Source organism: Nanorana parkeri, unplaced genomic scaffold, assembly GCF_000935625.1.
Source record: "Nanorana parkeri isolate BGI_ZX_2015 unplaced genomic scaffold, ASM93562v1 scaffold1031, whole genome shotgun sequence".
Classification (NCBI taxonomy): Eukaryota; Metazoa; Chordata; class Amphibia; order Anura; family Dicroglossidae; genus Nanorana; species Nanorana parkeri.
In genome coordinates this window covers 108476-132915 of record NW_017307299.1, presented here as the reverse complement: position 1 = coordinate 132915, position 24440 = coordinate 108476, and the positions used below count along the sequence as shown (strand labels likewise).

The 24440-nt window shown below is 39.2% G+C and overlaps 1 protein-coding gene across 1 annotated transcript in view; it reads left to right on the top strand.

The window, feature by feature from the left end:
* The window catches only part of NHSL1 (NHS like 1), a 194046-nt gene that overhangs the window by 144260 nt on the left and 25346 nt on the right, over positions 1–24440 (top strand). The window contains exons 2-3 of the mRNA XM_018567328.1: positions 7018–7170; positions 19959–20086. Coding sequence (XP_018422830.1) covers positions 7018–7170; positions 19959–20086 — 281 coding nt within the window. The remainder of the gene's footprint in view (positions 1–7017; positions 7171–19958; positions 20087–24440) is intronic.

Genomic DNA, 24440 nt, shown 5'->3' with positions numbered 1-24440 from the left:
TGCATTTATTTTAAAGATATTTAAGACTGCATGCCACTTGGATTGTTTGTCCTTCAATTGGTTATTGTCATGTGTTTGCTAAGCACTTGGTAGCACATAGCAACCTGCTGAATCTACTAGCTGCCCTGTTGCTGGGTTAATTGTCATTTAATTTAGGCAGGCGGCAGGCATCCTGTGTGAGTGATTATGGAAGTGTCTGCCCCAGATGGCTGCACTGAGTAGGTCAACTGGAAATGTGAGTGTAGGAGAGGGGTGATGGGTGGGAGAAGAGATAATGTGTGTGACATTATCAATGCTACCAGGCAATGTCATCATTAAAAATGCATGTGCTGTCTCCACAACAGTTCAAGGGGCTTACAGTTGATAGACTATGGAGAAAAGGGATTGATCAAGCCATCAGTCTGAGAGGTTTTCCAACATGTTGGAAAATCTCTGCAATTGATAACAAATGTTTCAAGGATTAACAAATACACCTAAAGTATATGCTTTGTAGGTAACCCATTAAATTACCTATTACTGCATGTGGTGCCTAATTCAACTGCAATGCATGCAAATATTGTGTTGTGTATGGCAATATATAACAGATTTTAGCTTGAATTGGTAAGTTTATTAAGGCTGCTGCCTAGTGCCTATAGAATTAGAATTTTGTTTGACAAAATATAGTTTTGGGAACGTTCGTTCAATTTTCTAATATTTAATGAGGGTCAAAATGACGATCAATTGTGACAAAAAAAAGCAGGCATAAGAAAAATATTTCTTGAACGAAATCCTAACAGTGAATGTGGTTTTTCATTCAGGAAACTCCATTCATTTGCAAGTTTGTATGTTAAATCAAATGAAATTTCCAACAACATTCTACAAGTCTCTGATGGCATTATTAAATGTTCTGATGAGAATTTTCATATGAAATGTTCCTACAAAAAGCTACTGTGTATGGCCAGTATCAGGCATGGTAACGGCCTTAGGAAACATGCAGTTTTAAATTACATATTCGTCTTAAAAGGATTGTAGAAAGATCAACGATGACTCTTTTTTGTAGGTGACGTTTCATTAAGTCTGCCCTTTCCTTTTGCTTTTTTTACATTATTTTCTTTAAACAATTTTGTCTAAGGATGGGCGGTTGGACAGATGGATGGTTTTATCCCAAGCATGTTAAAATTCACTTACTGTTCATTGATTCACTACCTCTACTGAGTCTCTTCTGAGCATCCACCACTCTTTCTGTAAAATAATACCTGCTAATGTGATCTGTTCACATATCTAATTTTGTATCTTCAGAACAAAGGATGCTTTACAATTTCCATGCACATTTTATGTGCCTATAAACTTTGTGTAATACTTTCTGGCACTGCGGCATGTGTATTTTGCAATCTTACAGTGTTTTTAGTGGAGACGACTTGTACTTTATACAGTATAGAAGAACATTTGCAGGTCTGGAAAGTCTAAACAACCGAAAAGAAATAGATGAGATATGGTGTTTGATAAAGAAATCAAAGTTTCACTTGTCTCACCATGTATAACTATGCACTAAGAAACTTGCACTTGCCATAATGGGTCTACTTGGTTGACCTTGTGCCCCCTCGTTGTCTGGGAATGCTTTGCTTCCCAACTGTTTGAGTGACATATGCATTGCAGATCAGCTTCCATTAAAACTCATGTAAAGAATGAGCTTCTCTTAGAGAGCGTGTGGCTCATTCTTGTTAAGTTTTTTTTTCTTTATTCCTCAAAAATGTACCTTCACCTTGGCTCAATATGCAAGAAATAAAAAGTGTAGTTGATTATTATGACAGCTCTCATCTACTCATAACTGTAATACAGATAAATAGCTACAAACGTGTGCTTCAAACATGTCAGATGTTTCACACAGAAGCATGAAAGGCCAACTGGTATAGCCAGAAGGTGCAGAGGGATTTTAATTCAATATATGCTTTATAAACACCATGCTGCTGCATTTTGGTCTGGTTTGCAAAACCACTGATTGTACCCGTAGATAAAGCTAATGGCATTGGAATTTGTGATCTACATAAAATTTGCCGTCTCTTACTTAATAAATAGGGTGGGGCACTTACATTTTTTCTCAAGTCTGAAAGTAAGGATTATGAATTAAAAGTGCATTGTATTAAAACGAGGTTTATTTAGCTCAACTTTCATGGCCATTGTGCAACAACTCTAAAGTGTCAACAGCAAAAAAAAACCCAAAGCAATACAAACAATACCTTTGTGCCCAGGTAAGTGTGGAAATAAACACACAGAAAATAATCATCTTTTTACAGCCCCTCTCAGCAAAGTGCTTCTCATTGGTTTCAGTGGCAGGGTTTCAGGGAGGTGGGGGTGTTTGAATAACAATAGCTGAAAGCCAATACTGCCCCTTTCAGAGTGCTGAGCCCTGCACTGTAGCTTAGGAACTTCAACAGAGAATAGAGCAAACAGGCAGATCTGGGGATGGTAGGGAGGTGGGGGGAAGAGGAAGAGAAATGACAATCTTCTGCAAGACAGAAAAAGAAGTCCAGTGAAGATGCAATGAGGCAGAAAGTCTGAAGTGAGCTGGTACATGGGTCACATCTTCACATCCAGGCATCTTTTCCCTACATCTGCTCTTCTGGCTTGGAGATTAAACTATGGAAAAGGGATTTCAGGGTCACGGCTTAGCAGGAATCTTTATACTGTAATGCTGTAACAGCAACAAAAAGTTGCCAGGAAGGCTCATCAGAAGAAGCTTGTGGACACCAGACCTTGGCAAACCTGCACCTTTTCTATGGCTTTGTAACTTTGAAGCTGTAACTCATTGGAAATGGTGGTGTTTATCAACACAAAGCTGAAATCACTCATTAGCCTGTTCAAGAAGAAGAGTAAGTAGCTAGGAAAATGATGTGTTTTGCATGTGATTCTTAAAATGTGATATTGTCAAGCATGCCAGAGCCTGATGCTGTTATGATACTTTGTGCTGAATTACTGCTTGGCAATGCAGATCTGCAGAAGTCGCTGTCATGTGTTTGCGTACAAGCACTCCTCCACCTTGCGCTTTCTTGGCATACAGTCTTTTTCCCAGGATGCACATGTCTTTGTTAAACTCTTTAAAGCAAATGTTCAGTTGTTAAATCTTACAATGTAATAGCTGTTCTTTGGAAATGTGAAGGGTTCATAAGAAAACCACCTTTTCTGGATTTCAGAGTTCTTTGTGCTTGCTGTTATAGATGTATTATATGCTGTTGGTATATGCATTGCTACAATTATAGGATAGAACAATAGTTTCTTTTATACCGAGCTCTGGAAGAACAGAATGTTGACAGTTACCTAGGTAAATATCAAGATCAATGTCTTGTACTATTGTTTATTCTGTATATAATATTTATGACCTTTATTGAATTAATATTAGGCATTAAGTAGTGGTTTTATATTGTGCGTTCACAATAATGGGTGTTTGTTTCAGTGTCTAGGTATACAGGATTGCGTGGTTTCTGCAGTGCAGATAACCAATAGCTGTAATTAATTTGCAGGCTTTCCCCCGATCCTCTCAATGTAGCTAGGAAAAGCTTTGTTAAATTAGGATTTGTATTGCAGTTTACACCAGCTCTGTTTTGAGAGCCAGCCTAAGCACAAGTTATTGAACAATAGAGTGGGAGCAGCATGCTACTTAAGGCTTTTCAGAGAAGAGAGCATGCACTTGCTAGAGACTGGTCATTCTTATCACTAATGTAACAATAATTGGTCTAAAATTATAAAAATATATTCACTGACACATTTTATTCAGAAATTATAATCCTACATTATATACTGTAGTATTGCATCTAGCAGTAGAAATCATTAATGTAATGGTAATGGTTGCCATAGTGATGTGCATGGCATTTCTGTGATGATAAGCAGCATCTATTGCACTGGATTCATTGTGCCTACACCAACACATGCTTCATAGGCTCTCGAGGTACCCATTGTGTTTCTGCCGTGATTAGTAGTGCATGATTTAGGTTTCTTCTGTAGTGGTTGCAGGCAAGAATGCAGCTGTTTCTGTGGAATGAACTCTCTAAATGTTTCGGGCTGTAGACATAGGGGCATTTTACTGACACTGATCTGTGTAACATTCCACCAATGATAAGCAAAACAATATGAATATATCCCTTTGGATGAATACATTATGATTCTACCTACCTACAAGGAGTACATAAGTGATAATTACTACTTACAAATGTATTTCAGCTTACCTACTGTATTTCATTTGGGACATTTAATTGTTCTATTCAAATTTTACTCAGATTACCAAGCAACGTTCAAAGCTAGGGTGCCTATATGAGTCTGTCAAAATCAGGGAATTACATGCATATTGGTACTGTGAATAACCCTCAGAGTTATGGCAGAGCTACGAAATCCATTGCACAGATTTGTTCCACCATCGTTATTTTTCTCTTAAGGTAATGACAGCGCTGGCGATATACACACCACTGGCCATTCAAGTGTCAATGACAGGTTTATAAAAACATTTGTTTAGTAGTTGGTCTTTCCTACTACCAATACTTAACTACGGGTCTCTTAAGTCAAAGGAATAATAAACATGGATAAAAGAAGTAGTGAATGTCCAGAAGACATTCAAAGCCCTCCTGTGGCTTTAGTAGCCTGAATTTTGTCAGTGCTTATCCCTCTATTGTTGTTGGCTAATTGATAATTTGCTTCTGTATTCTAATGATTAACCTTGAGTTGTTGTAATGATAAACCATTAAAGCTTCTTCTCTTTGAAGAACTTTTTTTCTTTAAAATAAATAAACTGTATCCATTTTACAACCAGCCATTTAGGAGTTGCAAAACTTTTCAGCCGTGTTATAAAATATGGAGGAGCTTGTGGCTAAAAGAATGGGTATCCTTTGTTTGGTGCATGTCTCCTTATGAACAAACTCATTTGTACACTGTTACAGCTTTTATTATTTCCCAGCCGGTTCAATTTAGCCAAACGCTGATGCCTTCTGCTTAATGCAATATGATAACCTCCATCTTTGTATCCATATGGCTACACGTTAGCACGTATTGCCACTTGCTGTCTGCACCTGACACGTGTCCCAGGGGATGGTGTGGCTCCATTTCATGCTGTGTATATCCATGGCAGTAGATCTCAGGCATGGCCTGTGGAAAGGATATTAGTGTTGTTACCTAGGCACCAGAGGAGGTGACAATTTTATGAGAAAATGAAACTAGCCTTCCTTCATTGCGGTGCATGCTTCCTCATTTCATATCAAAGTTTCCTTATTGGAGAGAATGTTGTAGCAGATGGTAATGTTGGTCTTGGAAAATAATTTGGTATGAACACTTTACTGAAGCATGTTAAGCCTTCAGTACATGACAGCTCAGTTTAAAATCTTTCTTTGTTCTTTGTATATTAGCATAATGTGCTTTTTACTTTGTTGGCAAGGAAACTGCACCTAATACATTTTATACCAGAACAGTACTCTAGATAGAAGGCTAAAGTTCTATTGACAAGAGTGTGCTATGTACTGAATGAAGTTCAAACAAAGTTGTTTTTGTGACAGAAGATTGGTTTTAGAAATAGAGGCAATGGATGCTGGCACACTTCCATCCCTTAATCCTTCTAATCTTGGTTTTAGTGTGTAATTGCATTAATTATCCAGTTTCTTTCTAGTTAACCAGTTCATCAGCATTTGGGGTACTTTTATTCTTTAATTTTTTTTATATAGTATTGGTATTGAAGCAACAAATGGGCGCAGTGTGCAAAGGAGATTCTTACTTCATCTATCGAGCAACAACTGGGCCCATTTAATGTTTTTGAACAAGTACGGCAAATCTGGAAAAAATTGGGGAAATTTCCCTTCACTTCCTGTTTCAGAGAAGCAACAGCAAGTTAGAAGACATCTCCCAAAGTGAGGGAAATTGCCCTCCTTAGACAGTTGTCTGAAACAAGTGTTCCCAGTGGAAGATTTCCCTTTAACTCTTGCTCTGGAGACAGCTCTAACAGTTCATATTTCACTTTCTTTCTCGGTAACGCTGGTCACCAGGAGAAATAGTAGGGTGAATTTTCCCAATGGCAGCACAGACAGCAATATAAACTTGACTCCGGGTCTCCTCCTTCTTTCCCACTTTATAAAAAAAAAAAGGTTTTGCCTAGGGATACACTTGATAATAAGACAAAGGTCAAAATGCACTGGGAATTTGTCCACTGCATCCAATCAGAATTACACTTTCACTCATCAGGTTCCATTGAATTGAAATCTGATTGCTAAGCACTACTACACCTAACATGTTCATCATTAGCACTGCCAAAAAAAAAAAAAGAAGATATGTCTGAATATGTTGTTACCTGTATGCAGTTATGCAGTGACCCAATCTTAATGGAACATTTTTTATATTTATTACGGTATGCTGCTATGTGGTATTTATTTCATTGATACATTTATCATGAAGTGGTAACCTTGAAGAAATGAACAGAAATGCTTACCTGATCCATTCTTTTAAAAATTACCCATATGCTGAAGGCCAAATCTTTGCCACAGCTCAGTGGACAGTTGTGCCATATGCTTCAAGCAATGGGTACCAGATGTTTGCTTATTTATCAGTTTCCTCAAGCTGAATGCTGAATGGGGATGTGAAAACATCTTTAGGCATCTTAAAGCTATAACTAATAAGACTTATATACACACAACCACAAATCATTATTTTGGTTTGTAAACATCCCATAAATGGCCAAGTCTCCCCTTAGTTCAGTGGATTGATGTGATGCTTGAATAATAATCGAGCCATTCAGTGCAACACCTACAGAGTGATGGCAGACTTTTCTAACACCAAAAGCATAGGTTATTGCACACACTTATAGGAAAGTTTTTATGGAATCGGGCCAATTCTTTTCTTTACTTAAAAGGTGTTCGCCGTTCATGTAACACTTTAGTCCACCAGATTAACCTATCCTTCTCTGGGAGACATCTGCCTATTGTTAACGTTTATCAAAAACATTTCTACCTTGATGAAGTGTTTTTCATGTTTGAATGATAACTAATAAGATCATTCTTTTTACCTTTGCAGCGGTTTCCAATCTAGATGAAGAAAGTAAGTGGACAGTCCATTACAGGGCATCTTGGCACCAACAAGAAAATGTCTTCCTTCCCTCATCGAGACCACCATGTGTAGAAGATCTGCACAGGCAAGCCAAAGTGAACCTGAAAACTGTGCTGCGAGGTATGTAGCAGACAATGAACTTTAACTTATCAGGGTCTCATTTAATAACGTGAGCAGAAATCTGAATGACTGTACATTCTGTTTTCTTTACTGGTAGATGTACACCTTGCTTCCTTATGTTTGTAACAGCTCTAGAAGTATCATTTGGATCCAGTGAAATCTTTTTACTGTGGGGAGGTTGGGTAAACCATTCACTTACCAGTAAAGATAGTAATATTTGGCACCTGCAAACACTTCTCACAGGAGAAAATACATTCTTCAAAAGCCTTACAGACATAATGAAATAGATATTCAGTTTACATACTGTTGTACTGTCTTCCCTTAATATCAGATTTACCAGAAAGATGAAGGTATGCTTTAAAATGGGATTACAAGTTGAGCACCATGAAACATATATACAGAAACTGTATTTTGTAACTGTCAATGTCAAGAATAATTAAACTTTCCAAAATATTTTATACTTCTTATTATGGCTTATCACCGCTGTAGAATGCAGTGTTTGCTTCTTGGTTTAGGCCAAAGCCTATTAATCAAGTTAATTAATTTTAAAGAAAGAAAGATACATGTATATCGGTCACTGATTATAATACATATCTAACTACCATGTAGGTTTATATGGCTTTTCCCAGCACTGTGGCTACTAATCCTGCTTAAGAGCTTATGTTGTCTTATTACTAATCTTACATTGCATTGGTGGGCTGGAATGTAATAGGGCGTTCTTTATAAGGTGGAGGGGTCACAGTCAGGTTTGCACAGATGCCCTCTGTTTTCCCACATGTTTAAAACCTGTTACAATTGGGATGGGTACTACCTTGGAAAATCCAGTCTGATCCATCAAATCTGTTCACATTATCACATAAGGTCAGTTTATCTGTAATGATTGACAGTATGAAATGCATGGATCAACAGAGCTACATTGGATTGGAAGCCTAAAATTGAATAGAGTGCTCCCTATGAGGTTGTGGGGTCACAATCAGGTTTGTCCTCTGTCTTACCCCATATTTAAGACCTGTCACCATGGAAAAATGTATTGATTAGTAAAATCCAGTCTAATCTATGAAATATACCCATATGGTTTTCTGTAAGGTACATGTACTTCTGGGACCAAATGGGTTGTACTGTAAGCTGATGGATGATATGTAGAATAATAGCAAATAATATAGACATAAGTAGAAACTTACCGTAACCTAAAACCTTGGTAGACTCAGACTGACCATGTGAAAGCAAAATGCATGTATAGAGGTTATTGTAAGTGAAAAACACATGTAAAGATAATCAATAGATCTGGCGATACAGACAGCTGTTCAAATTGTGATTTATCTAGTAGAAGTCAAGGTTGGTCCCAGCCCTCCCACCCCTTGAGCCTTGCCATTGGCCAGTTATGCTGCCCATCATCAAAAGGGCTAACATGTAGACTCAGTGGTTGGGATGACAATACCAAGCATTATTTGTGCAAGAAAAGTATATATTTGCATTTAAAGGATAAGTGCATTTATCTTTTTTGCCCCTTGCCCTAACATAATCCAACCCACCCTCCCCCTCCACAGATGCACATTTACCTTGATACGATGGCCTCTGTTATTTGTTTACATCTAGCACCGCAAGTCTCACTCTCCTGGCCACACCTGCACATTGCAGCCCCTTAGACTTCTATAAAGTACCTAATTTTACTGTGGATGCATCCTTTTTGAGCCTCAACCCCAATATTCAGATGTGTATGAGACACAGAGCAACCAGCCCTAAGCAGAACATTGGTTGCATGTTTTAAAATCTCCATGACTGATCATCGTATTTTTCTGCTCTCCATGAGAAAAAAGAATGATCTTTTCACTGAGCAGGTGGTGAGTTTAATGTTAGACAAGATGGGGAGAAAAGTCACAGCAGTGGCTTGCATTCAGTTATTGTTATAAGGATGGGAAGATTGGCAGCATTATGCTGCCATGCACAGCAAATGTGAGAACCTGCTCTAACCATTGAGAGTCTGGATCTCTAACATACACTGATCAGCCATAACATTATGACCACTGACAGGTGAAGTGAGACGAAGTCAGTGTGATGCTTCGGGCAATGTTCTGCTGGGAAACCTTGCCATTCATGTGGGTGTTACTTTGAAAAGTACCATCTACCTAAACATGGTTGCTGACCAAGTACATCCCTTCGTGCAAACAGTACTTCCTGATGGCTGTGGCCTCTTTCAGCAGGATAATGTGCCTTGCCACACTGCAAAAAAGGTTCATGAACGGTTTTAGGAACACAACTAGTTCAAGGTGTTGACTTGGCCTCCAAATTCTCCAGATCTCATTCGAATCAAGCTCCTGTGGGATGTGCTGGAAAAACAAGTACGATCCATGGAGGCCCCACCTTGCACCTTACAGGACTTAAAGGATCTGCTATTGAAGGCTTGGCCAGATACCATAGAATAACTTCAAAAGTCTAGTGGAGCCCATTCCTTGGCGGTTTAGGGCTGTGCTGGTGGCAAAGGGAGACCTACTTAATATTAGGATTGTGGTTATAATGTTATGGCTGATTGGTGTATATATATTTATATTTTATATATATGAGAAGTTACACTTGGTATTTTGACTTTTGTATAGGTGTTGATCCTTTTTGATGTACAAGCTTCTAGTCCAGTGTATTGCTGAGCTTGAAGAACACAGGGAAGGGATGTTTGTAAAAAAATCTTTAAGGATTTTTCTGATACTCTGGTCACACCCTGGATAAATATATTTCACTGTTCTCCTTCACACCCCTGTTCGATGGTCCCATGTTTTTACATGTCCCTGTGCATGTTTTTCTGAAAGTCCTGTATGGGTAGCCATAAACTTTCAAAGCACTCCTGAGATGTCTATGTTCTTTGTCTTTAGTCTCTAGGCCCAGTGTTGCAGAGTTCTTATAACACATAGTTTAGCAGTGGGTGGTGGTAGTCAAAGGGCACATACTGGTCTGTGTGGGTGGATTTCCTGTAGCTTGTAATGTCCAAGTCACCTCCACCCTTGACATGCAACACACAAAAGGGTAATTTCTTATTCTGTGCATCTTCCCATGTAAAGTTGATGTTTTTATCCACTGAGTTTGTGTGTTCATTAGAAGCTTGCACTTGAGATGTTCTTATCTTAACCCATGGGTCTTCCACATAGCTGAACCAATGATGTAGTGTTGCCTCAAAGATGATCTGCTTTCAGATTGTCATTTATATATCCCCACCTTGTGTGCGTCACAAAAGGAAGCACTCAAATCTACTATTACACTCTTGGAGATCCAGCAGGCTATGAAGTTTCTCAAAACAAAAAAAAAGAAAAAAACAGTACAGGATCGTTTTACGTCATCCTATCATAAAAAGCGTTCTGCCCTTTATCTCCTTTTTTTCTGGAAGCCATCAATAGTTTCAGAAAGGCTGCCTCCATTGGCCCAGATTCTGTGAAGGCATCTATTTGCATGATCCTAAAACCCAACACAGTTACCACCCATTCTAGCTACTCGTCTGACTGCCTCCTTTGGCAATCTTATTAGAAGGGCTCAGCAGGTTTGTTCCCCTGTGCAAGGCCAAACCTGACCTCTAGGGAATCATACTACTGAGCCAGATTGCATGCCAGTGTGGGATCCCTGCTTTGCTTCTCTTGAAATTGTAAGCATTAGAATTTGAATTTTTGAAAAGTAAAGTTGCACAACAATGAACGATCATACAATGCTATGATTATACGAACACATTTTAAATACTGGCTGGTTAATATCTGGTTGGTGTCACAGATAGTTATGCAACATACTGTGTAAACAACATGGGCAAAATTTAGATTGTAATGGTGCTGGACTTAATCCACTGAATGATGATCTATGAAAGCTCAAAGTATAGTTACTTTTCAGAAAGGCTGTGTTGTTTAATAGACTGCAGCAGCGACAGGAAATGATTGCAGATTAAGGTTGGCAACCTCTGGTATTTCTCATTTGAATATATATCTTTAAAACTACCTGTCATTTTGCTTTATGCTGCTTATAAAGAGAGCCAAAGCACCCACAAAGAGTTCACAGAAAGACATTGTGCTCCAGGATCATTAGTAAATGCCTGCTTTTTAAAGTGACACTAAACTCAGGTGTTAAATCTTAAAACTGCATTCAACTACCTTAACTATTAACAAAAATGTATCTTATTTGTGTATGGCTCAGCTGTACATCCTCCAATCATCTCTGAATTGGTGCTGACACTGTCCTTCCTTCTGGAGGGTGGCTACTTTTGTCCCCCATGGTCCCTGTGTGTGTTGTAAAGTAGACACCGCTCCAAGCTCGGCCCCATGATGGACTACAATCTCATGTTTAGTTTACTCATTCATATTGAGATTGTAGTCTATCATGGGAGTGAGCTTGGAGCAATGACTACTTACAACACACACAGGGACCATGGGGAACAAAAGTAGCCACCCTCCAGAAGGAAGGACAGTGTCAGCATGAATTCAGAAATGATTTGAGGATCTACAGCTGAGTGATACACAAATAAGATACATTTTTGTTAATAATTAAAGTACTTGAATGTATTTTTAAGATTGAACTCCTGAGTTGAGTGTCACCTTAACCAGTTAACACCCGCGGTGTTAAACCCCCCTTCCCATCCAGGCCATTTTTCAGTATTCAGCGCCGCGGTAATTTGACTATGGCAAATGTTCTTTTTGTAAGAGTATGACCATAAATCGTTAGATTATGAATCTTTTATTATATGACTTGACCCAGACTGCCCTCTGTTAAGTCATGTGGCAACATAGTCATTCTGCTGTTTAATATATGCATATCTCTATCCCCAATTCTCATATGGCACATCCAGTTATTCAGATGTATAAATCTATGTAAGCAGCAAAAAAAGCACTTTGTTTACATGTAATAAACCAAAACAAGCAAGCTTGGTCAAGGCCTCCTCAACCATTAAAATACAGACTCTAAACACAATATTAATATATGCAATATGAAAGCTAAAATCTGTAATCATTAATACATCATTAATGTATTTTATGTTCATTTGAGCAGGAGTGTGAGAGGAAAAAGCAGTACAAGAAGCCAATCACGTATTGTGCCAACAAGAGCATGCTGATAGGAAGAGAAAGCAGAGTGACAGAGAGATGAGTTTAACACTCTACTGCTTCTTCCTTTACTGCCTGTTCACAGGCTGGGTCAGCCTGGGCTCAGAGAAAGTGGGTTAAATAATGCTGCCCATCAGACTAAGGACATCTAGTGGCAGAAAAAAAGTACTGCAGAGATAACCTCTGGACTGAAGATGAATATTGCAGCAAAAGCTGGTTTTGTTATTTTATCATTTAATGGGCTATTGTTTATCTTGTAATTCTTGGCTACAGTTTTACTTTAACTACTACAATAACTACAATGGCAGTAGATGCTTAGTGACACCATGATCATTAGAAGTCTCCCATCAGCTGCTAAAAAAGCCCTCTCGCAAATACTCGCAAAAATTCCTGTAAAATCAGGGGTTTCTGCTTGCTGAAACCCCTGGTTTCAGCAAGCAGAACCCCTTACCTATCTGAAAGTTTGTGCAATCTAAATAAATCAAGGTATTTTTTCATTGGGGGAAATCAATGTAAACATACCTAAAGAAGCCATCAGATGCATTTACCTTTCATTGTTGACCACTACGGAAGAATTTAAAAACAGCTCTTTCCTTAAATGGATGAGGACTTCCACAGACAACATGGAGGCTGGAGGATACAATTACTAAACTCTTGTCGTTTACAGCTGCAAACATGAAAGCAAGCTCATCTTATTCTTCAGCCATGTGAAAAAGATTCTTTGTTTTTACAATAACACAAAATGTCGTTGTCTTTGAACCGTCTTTATGTTAGGAGTTTGTGCTTTCACATAAAGGGACAATATATTCACCTTATGCAGCCTTTGTTATTTGTATGTAGACACGGAATTAATGTGCGTGGGAAGATCTACCTCATGCCACAAAGCATATTGTAAACGTTTTTATTGCTTTATATACCCCTAAAGAAATTCACCACACCTGCCCAGACATGCTATCCATCTCCGAATAGCTTTATTCTGTGGCTTCAGGCCTCTTATGTGGCTGTCTGGAGTATATGATATAAACTGATCAATTACTATATATTTCATAACTTAAATCGCTTTTTAGTGTTCCTGTTAAAGGCCAGAAGCAATTATTCCAGTTTGGAATCTACATCTTTGTTCCCTATATCCCGATTAACATAGACACTGCATGGGCAGCTTTAGTGAGTATGTTTACCTTCTATGAAAAATCCCCATGTGATTTTCCCGGATCTTTTATAGATTTTGCACAGTCATGGACAATTTGATTATAGACTCTACATGCAATGTCAGCTGCTGGTGGAATCTGATATTTTAATGTGAATATTTAGATACACTGGTGCTAGACCTCTCATTGTCCTTTAAGGGCAGTTGTAGTTGTTGAGAGCACTGGGCCTTATGCCCACCGTAGAGCCTTTTCATGGCATCCCCATTGTGAGACATGTAGGCAACTTTCTTTGAAAAGGGTCAGTTTTCCAGACTCTGATAGCCAGAATTCTCTTGAAGGGCTCAGCCCCTGCAAGTTTCATCCAATTGGCACCTTCCTAATGTCTAGGGTTGGTGACAATCAGTTACCAACAAGCAAGGCTGACCAGCTTAGATCCATGCTAAAGCACTATGAACCCTATGGGTTAGTGGAATCTTCCCCAATGGTCTTGGTTCTTCTGCCTCCTTCACATTCTAGAACTAGTGGAGTACTGGGGGCTTGCTTCTCCTTCTCTTGTTGACCTTTAGTCTGTTTTAGTCTTATCCTTGGTGTCTGGAAGTCTAGATTTGAGGTGAAATGTGGAGATGGTTCCTGTCAATCTAATTGTCCCTTATACTGTCTGTGGGGTGTCTATGGTAATCATGTTCTTTTCTCTAGAGCAGTTAGTGCCTGCTTCTTCAGGGGGTCCTGCTGTGAGTAGGTCACTTGACTGGGGGTCTGTTGGATATCACTTTGGTGCTGTAGGACCTTCACCTACGGGAGGCGCCATTTTTGTTTCCTGGGCTTCTCCATCCTGTAGTCTCCATTCTGGGGGTGAAGATGTGTGCACTTATCACTGAGGGGCTTGGTATCACCTTAGACTGTCAACAGACAGACCACATTGCAACCCTACTGCAGATACATCCGGGGGTCCTCATGGGTTAAAAATATTTGGAGTCAGGACCTTCTGCTGTGGCTGAATTTCAGCCTCTATAGGAGGTTCCTCAAAATGTCCTCCCTGCTCCTGTCCTTCAGGTGATCAGTCTTAGTTCTCTGGCTATGGTTCCTCCCCTTGCTCCACGACTGTGGACATGTTGCTAGATCATGGAGATCATGGATCATGGTTTTTCTATGTACGGATCAGGTAGACAGGCCCTGCAGGGGTTTTCCCTGTTAGGTTCTAGTGTCACCACCAAGGGTGGATTACGGTGGATTACTTGTGGATTACTGTGCTCATCCTACTGTGTTCCTGCATCAGGATAGTGTGGTTGTCTTCTCACTCCTGTCTGTTTTGGTGGGGTATATTACTCCATTTGTTGGTGGTTGCTTTGGCTCACAGCTTCTGCTGGTGTGGACTGGTGTTCCTTTTGTCAGTGATTCTGGTCATGCACAGAGCATCAGGCTGATCCCCTATGATTTCTCTTGGGTATTTAGCAGTTCCCTTGTCCTGGTGGGAGTTTCGCCTCTTGTGGTTCAGATTCAGGCATCGGTCCTTCTGGCTGTTACAGAGGGCTCCTGGTTCATTCCCAGATCCATTGGTGGATGTTGCCGACACCCCAGTTGGACTGCTTTTTTACGTCCTGAAGGAATTCCAGAATTCCCATGTTCCTCAATGATGATAAAGAAAATATGATTTTTGTACTAAATTCTTTTTCTTGAAGCCCATTAAGGGACACAGGTCCTGCCTTGCTTTGTTTATTGATGTTTTGTACTGCTTGTTCACAAAACTGAGGCATGATGATTAAAGTCAGGGTTATGTGGGGGCTGACCTTCAACAGTTTTTTTTCTGTTTGCCAGTGTCCAAACCTCCATTTTAAATGTGATCTTTAAGGCAATAGCTTACACTGACTGCTTGCCATGTAACAGCTTGGTTCAATTTTTCCTGATCTGTTATTATTGTACCAGCTGGAAATAAGACTTTAAGCACTAGAATCACCACTTGTCAACATAGTGTATTCTGCTGTTGACTAACATCACTAGGTGTAAGGAAACCATTCAAGAAAAACCAAACCTTGTATTACACTCAGCCTTGTAAATATGTGTGTTTTGGTCATTCGTAAATATCTGTCTGGCTGTATATAATATCCAAAGAGGAATGTCAAGACTGTTTACTTCTCAGTGGAGGATACTTATAAGACTTAGACGTTTTGTATGTTAATAAGAACCTCAATCTATCCCTCAGTTTGTCCCTCTAGTTTCACTTTCAACTGCTCAGAGTAGCTTGCAGTCTAGGCAAAGGTTTTCACCAAAGAAACATCTAAAAAAAAGTTAGAAATATTTTGTAAAAATTATTTAGGTATGCCGAGTTAATGGGAACACAAACATATATAGGGGATTTCTCAAATTTGACTGCAAAATGAATATTGCACTTTAAAACAAACTTTAAACTACAAGTTTGAAACATGTAGGCTGCCACACCTCTTCTGACTAAAAATGCTAGTTGCCTACTATAAAAGGGGTTCCAAACTCTCGGGTTTTTTGCCTATATCTACTGCTAGCAAACAGTAGATATAGGCAAAAAGTTTTTTTTTTTTAAACCTGCTTTCACTGCTTTTCGTCGCGTGAAAAGCATCTTGGGGCGGGCGCATGCGCAGTTCGGATTCTCGGCCCGGAGACGAGCAGAGACGCAAGGTAAGTCTATGGACGCGTGCACCCGCATGCAGACACCGTGGGATCAGAAGTGCCAGCAAGCAGAGAGGAGTCAGCTCTGGATCGGAGAGCTGCCGCACCGCTGGAGGGACAGATGAAAACATCAGGAAAGAAGAGGAAGATCGGATTAAGAGACATCATTTAAGGTAAGTGCTAACATTAACATTGGGGGGAGGGGAAACATTTTTTGATTTTAATGTCACTTTAAATATGTTTACCCACTGACCTGGCACAAGTATGAAGAGCAGAAAAAGACTTCTAACTTTCCTATAATGCATGCTGGCCCCTTATGTATGGGTCCTTATACCAGCCAGGAAACTAGCATTTTTTAAAGAGATTGGCAATGGCAGCCCCCATTGGTGAAAAATAAAGACTGTGGCCCTCATGGAGGTGTCCCCATTGTTTCATAACGACGCACCTGGGATCACTGTAACAGCTGGATCTGCTGAAAAGGGTTAAAGATAGGCATGTCCCACTTTTTTACCATGTGGAGCTTTGGCATGCAGAACTCAGCTGATCAAAACAAATATTTATATGGCTTTCTATGACAAATGTAATGAGAGCCAATATTCTCACAACACAAGAGGCTGACAAAAATCAATTAGTGGCAGTAATTTTTTTCCTGTTTCATCATTGTTCTATTTTGTGAGTGCAGATATAGGCCAGCACCTGTGGGGAATACAAGATGTACAGAACATGCCCCAAAGAGCAACAAAGCCAAAACATATACAATTTGTCCTATTAATGGCATAATTTAGGTTGTTTGTAAGTATAATGTCAAATGATAGAGACCAAGTAACCACCCATGCATAATACTCCAGCTGCTCTGTTTCCTGAAGCTAGAATTGAAGAGTCTGTTCTTTCATCTAACTTCTGGATTCCTCTGTGGATCTGCTGAGTCAGATCTGTAGAGCAACATATGCAATGCAAATATGTGTAACACACAGGAAGACTACGGTAACATCTTTGCATGAGGGAAATGCATTTGCTAATGGGAGATATTTTGTGGAACACGAGAATCCTTGAACTTTGTATACGATTAAGCATGACACACAGTCACAGTGTCAAACCTATTTTAATAGGAATCAATGTGAATGTTCTATTCACAGCCAGCAGATTTTTGTTGAGCAACTTAGAAATTCTTACAAAAATATTTAGCATGGCAAAGAGCAATATCAATTGTGACTAAGGTGTTAATAATCCTGTAGCTCTGGATTCATGGCCTCCAGGAACTTTATCTCCATGGAGTTTGGTTGTAGAATCAACTTACTAAACTGTATTATGAAATAATACAATAATAAATAGTAAAGATTATGTTTTGACATTCATATTTACTTGTGTCTTTTATCGCTCTGTTGGATAATCATCTATACTTAAAGCACACACGGAATAATAAGATTAAAACCAAAAACCTATGTCATTGTAAAACAGGAAGAAATCATGTTTTTGAATCTTATATTTTGTATACATTGAGTGTTTGTGTCATGTTGGCACAATTATCCCCTCCAGGTGTACTTCCGTAGAGGGCCAGGAATTTATAGAGTATCCACAAGCAATTGTGACATTGTAAACCTTCTCAATTATCTAGTCCACCTGCATGCTTTAGAAAGCTCAGTACCTACAACTGATGGAGAACAAATTATACTGCGTAACCTTTTCCATGGAGTACATGGCATGAAGGAAGTCTGGGATACAAAAGGCCGGAAACTGGGTGACTAAGCACATAGGATATTATTCAGGTCTAAAAACAAGCATAGTTTGTGAGAAGTGAGCTTACATGAACCCTTATACTTAAATTCAGTATCACTTACTGTGATCTTCATGAATAGGTCAATAGGAAATACAAGTGTTTGATATTTGTACAATGAGCCTATTCATTAAGGGTCCAGCTCAGTTACTTCAGACAGATGTGATGACATAATGATTTGGAGTGAATGGAATAAGGGGTTTAGTGTGCTTTACAGATATATAAAATTAAATTCAGACACATCTGTCAAAAGACAGTTCATGTCATGCTTCTGCTCTGATGCTGATTTACCAACTGTACACAAATGATTCAGATGCTACAACTACGAAATGATTTGCACAACGTTTTTCAGAAAGAGTCTACAGCGTAGTTTTCTGGAAGGTGAACCAAGATGTGTATTAACTCTCATTGAAGATGACAGCTTTCACCATAAGATGCACTAGAACATATATAGACGTATTTAATGTGTCAGCACATAGATCTATACTGAATGTAATGTACAGTTTATGTTCACATTGATCTGAATTTAGAAATATACTTCAAGGAGCAGCTGATTAACTAAGCTGGTCTTATTTTACCCTAATACAAAGACATTCACGTCTTACATTGGCATAAGAGCAGAATACATCTTCTGTGTTAATGTGGGACTTACAGGAAAATAGCTTAAAGCTGGCCATACACCTGTCAATTTTTTTTGCGTTCAGCCCACAGGCTGAACAAAACAAATTGACACAATTCCTCCATCAACACAAACAGCGTGGAATCGCCGCTGTTTGCATTGTATTCTGACTGGTGTTCCTGTCGGAATACCCTATCAGAGCAGGCAGCTCAGTAGTTGCCGGCTCTGATCACATGAAGATTTTCGAGCAGGCTCCTTCAATCAGCTGATTGAGGAATGCCAGCTGAAAGGGAGCCGACAGCCACACACACTGTGCGAATTTCAGCCAGTACATTAAAAAACGGGCAAAATTCTGCCAGTGTATGGGCACCTTAAGAGTGTCCTCTTCAGCAGCATTACCATCTGCAAAAAAAAAAAAATTGGCCTTCCATAGTCAAAAGCAAATAGAAGAGAGGCACTTACATATGCCAGTTGCATCTTTCATCCGAAGGATATCTGAACAATAATTATCAAACATGAAATGCAGTCCACAAAAATGCTAATTGTTTCAGGTACACTCTCAGGGTTAGTTCACACCATAAGCAGTGCGTTCCGGTCCGATTCTGGCCGGAACGCACTGCCTCGCATTGCGGTCGGCTCATTTTTTGCCAGGCTGGAGGGGGCGTGACGGGCCATTGAAGTGAATGGCACCGTAGCCACGCCCTCCGGCCGCAAAGCGATCGCCCGCACGGGATAGCAAGGTACATTGTGCCTGCAGTGCGTTCGGGTGCGATGCGATCAAAATGCTGCAAGCACTAACCCTCAAATAAACCTTCTTTGTAGAAAATTTGCACAAGTACCTTAAAAAAAAGGAAATTTCATAATGTGTATGTAAACCCTCACAATGAACTTCTCTTATCTGCTCCCTTTTGGCCTGTTAAATGTATCACGGGAAGCACTTTGTTTGATAAGTGCAAAAAGTCTGATCGAGGAATGCTGGCTGAAAGGGAGCCGACAGCCCCACACACTGTGCAAATTTCAGCTGGTACATTAAAAACCGGCCAGTCAGACTTGTGTAAATGGCAAAATTGCTTCTACAGAATTTCATATCTTGTTGTAGGAATAACAGTAAACAAATATGTATTTAACCCCTTCATGACTGAGCTAGTTTTCAGGTTCTTAATGCCTCAATACTGAGACATTAATGAATGGCTGTTAAATGCTGAGAATCAGCAAATACCGGCATTACAAAGCCTGATATAACTCGTCACGTACAGTGTACGTGGCCAGTCATATAGGCACAAAGTGACAAGACGTACACTGTACGTCTCCCGTCACGAAGGGGTTAAATAGCATATATAACTGTGTGCTAAGTAAAAGTAAAGTCAAACGTTTATGTTTCTGTAGAAATGCATTCGGTATCTTGCACTTTACCATTACATTTTTGTCATATCATAAGATGTCATGGTGACCCCTAGTTGTTGTGTTTATACTAAAGAGAATTATTCTGTGGAGTGCAATAGCCAGGCTGGTAACCCCATGTTCCTTTGTACCTCTTTGAGCAGAATGTGACAAGCTCCGAAGGGATGGCTATCGTAGCTCCCAGTACTATTCCCAAGGACCAACATTCTCCTCCTCTCCAAACATGGTTTGCACAAGCTATCCAGAAGATGATGAAGAATACAGTCGGAAGGTATATCTATCAATGTTTTATTATACCATTTCTCCAAAATCCAAATGTTCCGTGAAACATACATATTTCTGGGTAATTTCACTGGCAATGTTATATCCATAATTAGCACAGAGAACTAGGCATGGCTGAATACTCATTTAAAGGAGATTATTATTATTATTATTGTGTTAAATAATGAAATACAATGCATATACACTGCAGTAATGCAATGGGCAACTATACTTAATAGTTTTGTTTGCAGTCTAATTAAGCAGGGTTGTTCCGGAAATAAGAATTCCATGAACCCTGCTCTTGTGACATTCTGTAACTGTGGGCACACACCAACACAGCACATGGATTACAAAAAGAGGGGTCCATAGGATTATAAAACATTTAAAAATACAGCATTACCCTTTATCCAAAACTGTAGAATTGACTGAAGTGCCATTTGTGAATTATACAGATCCCTGATGTTGAAGTGGATAAATAGGGTTACTTGATTGTCATTAAATAATTCTTTGAAGTGCTTTCATGAGGCACATCTGAATTATTGGAACACCTGCATTGTGTGTGCAGCCTTTTCTAGAACTTCATTTTACCAAGCTGTGTAGCTGATGGATGAGGGCTGGGGGAGGGTGTGATGATTTGGGTAGGAAATGGAACAGGCAGACAAGCTTATGGAAAGCATTTTAAATCCTGAGAGGTGCCTTTGCCGTGTTATTTTCTCTGTTTTTCCGTCTGTCATCTTGCAGCTTTCAGTTCCTGACTGGTGACAGATGGGATTGTTAAGCATTGTACATAGTTATCTCGGTTACTAAAGCTTCATTTGTGGCAGGATTTACTCCATTAGGTAAATTAACCTTAGGTAGCATGCGCAGGTTGTCTTTTTTTGTTTCTGGTTATTGATTTGTAACTACACTCTGCCTATGGTGAGTAGGCTCTAAGTAAGACAACTCCTGCATGCCATAAAATAATACTAAAAAAATAACAAACAGTAGTAGATGCTTTCTAAAGTAGCACCCTGATCAGAGCCAGATCATCCACAAGGCAATCTGAACAAGAACCTAGCGTCCGGTGGATGTCCATGGGGCCCAGCTACAATCTTCATACTGCTGGAGTAACCAGAGCCAGAGAATAATTGGTCAAAGCTGTGCACCTGCCTGTCAATTCACAAGGGAGAAATGTTTTTGCAGGCAGTAGTGTGTGCTGCAGCACACCATAGCAGTATAGAAAAGGCAAAGTGGATGGCTTCTTTGTGCCTAGTGCAATCCTTATTACTGTAATTGGAAAGGGATGGGGGCCCCATTTTGCTTAAATTAATATCTGACCATGATCAGTTATCCTATAGCCAATATGAAGAGTATTTTGGTATTCACACACTGAACATCTAATGCTTAGCTTAGTTCATATACTCTTGTCTGTGGCATTCTTTTACATTCTTTCTCTTCTCTACACAGTCAAATGTGTTAGGATGCATCTGTCAATCTTGCCATAGTGTATGCTGTTGCTTGGTGCCCTGGAACAGTAAGGTACAGAGGCAGTAGTTTAGACACACCTAGGCAGATGGGTTCAAGAGCTGTAGAATTAGCAAATCGATGTTTTTATCTTTCTTATAATCTACCCTCAAAATTAAACTGACATAAGGGGCCACTAATCCTAAAATAAATACGACATTGGTCTAAATATTACTAAATATAGTTCCAGTGTATTGCATGGGTTATAAATGAGTGGGATATGCCCTCACCTTTAACATAATTATTTGGCTTGAGTTCACAACACAATAAAGAAAACCAAAAAATATGGCACTGTTTCACAATTTTCAAAGGGCCAGCTCACTATTTTCTAGTATGCCAGCTCATCATTTGGTATTGCTGGCATACAGGCTCAAAAAAGTGGCTGGCATAGCTTATCATAGAAAATGTATGGACTTGCTTGCCTAACCTTTTGCAACCCTAGGGGGGGGGGGTCACAACAATCACATAAGAACTTCTATAGCTGTCCTTTACTGTCAGTCATTTTGTAATAATACTTCAGTATGTTACATTTCTTTGTTCTAATTAGATCACATATTACATTACATTTTGAAGACATAGTTAAAATTTCATTTTATCTTAGGAGACTTGTATTTTAGGTTTGGTGGTCCTTTAACCCCAAAAGTATATAGTGACATTTACTCTGCCTTTTGATCCTGTAATTGATTGTGGATATACTGAAATATATTGTACAAGTGGCACAAAAATATAGATATATTCATTGCTCTCAAGCACAATGATGTTGCTGAATTTGAAGAGCAGTAAAGAGACATGTGGCCTGGGTAATAGCCTTGTAGTTGTGGAACTCCACTGTGATCTCTAAAATACTTATATTTCTCATCAGAGGATACGTTGCTGCCTCGATAATACAACATGTTGCAAAACATGTTAGAATTTTTTGCTGTTCATAGCTAAAGGCTATACCAATATAAATCTCATTTATGATTGCATCTGATAGAAACAGAATCTGTCCTTTCGTTATTCTGGTGTAGCATAGCAGATGAAAGGAAGGATCTGATTGGTTGTGGATTATATTATTTGATGCATACTTTGCTGCAGGATCAGATTACAGAGCAAAAAGCAACCTTCCATCATAGTCAATCAATTAATAATGCTTATGCATATTATAGTCTAGTTCAGTCTTGACCCTGAATTCTGCTGTGCTTGTAATTAGTAGACAATATACTAATGTAATTGTAATGTCTTCCTTATATTGTAAAGCGCTGCGCAAACTGTTGGCGCTATATAAATCCTGTATAATAATAATAATAATAATGTAATGCTTTAACAGTAACCCTATAAAAACTAACCTATGGTAATTCACAATAATCTAGCAGGCATTTAGGTCCCTTTTACAGGGGCTCCGTCCATTCCAATTAGCTGGGGATCCATGCACAGGAACACAGGATGGAACAGATGTCACTCTTGTGACATCCATGTTCATTCCATTTTTTTCTCCCAAACAACTGAGCTGTATGGACCCATGTTAGGTCTATGGTCTGTTGGATGTAAGCAGACAGCAGATCAGCTTTGGTCTGTCACGATCAGGCCCGCCTTTTTCATTTTACAGACCTAGACAGATTTGGGGATAATCAGATGTAAATGGGCACACATCCATTTAGATCCGGCTCCCGTAGACTAACATTGGGCTTCCGATCAGATCGGCCTGAAAAACCGACAGGCAGACATAATCAAACCGTCCGTGTATAAGGGACCTTAGCTTTCGTAGTCATCTATAGTTTCAGAAAGTACGAATCTGGTCAATAAAGTAAATTTATTGCCAATTTATACTACATGTGATATGTAAAGTGCTCACAGTGCAGAAATGTGTCATTGGTTGTTTGGTATACATTAGCTCACCAAGGCATTTCACATTTCCAATATTAGCGAGAAACCAACAGAAAATAGATGAGCCTCCTTGTTAAACTTACAAATTCCACACAATTTTAGCATCGCATTGTTTTAGTACACTATACCACATTAATAATAAATAAATAATAGTGTTATCATGTGGTCTTAATTAGTATTGTTTAGTTACAGATACAGAGGAATCTTTCCATCTGATATTCATTGTGATTTCAATGAGGGTGTGTGCATCTCTTCATTGTATTTACAGAAAGGAATAAACAACCAGAATTTGTGGTTAAAACATTTAGCTAATTGTAACTCCCACAGTGAATGCAAGCAATGTGTGTTCAGCTCTGGTCCTCAAGGAGCACCAGCAGTGCATGTTTATAGGTGCATGGGTTATGATGTATGCACCGGCGACCCTAGCTGGTAGTGTGGACAGCCTGCGATATTGGCCAACATTGAATAGCAGAATTGAACACCACTGATCTGTGACCTATATTTTTTAGCTGGAGCGTAGTGCTGAAATCTGTACTATGCCAATATGTGCCAGAAGGCAAACACCAGAGACAACTCAGGGACATCATACTGCGCTGCTGTGACTAATCACACAGCCTGCCTTTATAGTAACTCTTTTAGAAGTCATGTCAGGTATTTTGGACTATATAGTGGGCCTTGTGTGTTCTATATAAGAATGCATCATTTTTACAGAGTCAAACTTATTGCACCCCCCACACCCTAGCAATTAAAGTGACACTAAACTCAGGAGTTAAATCTTAAAAATGCATTCAAGTACCCTATTAACAAAAATGTATCTTATTTGTGTATCACTCGGCTGTAGATCCTCAAATCATCTCTGACTTTGTTCTGACAATGTCCTTCCTTCTGAAGGCTGGCTACTTTTGTTCCCCATGGTCCCTGTGTGTGTTGTAAAGTAGTCATCGCTTCAAGCTAACTCCCATGATAGACTACAATCTCAATAGAAATAAGATTGT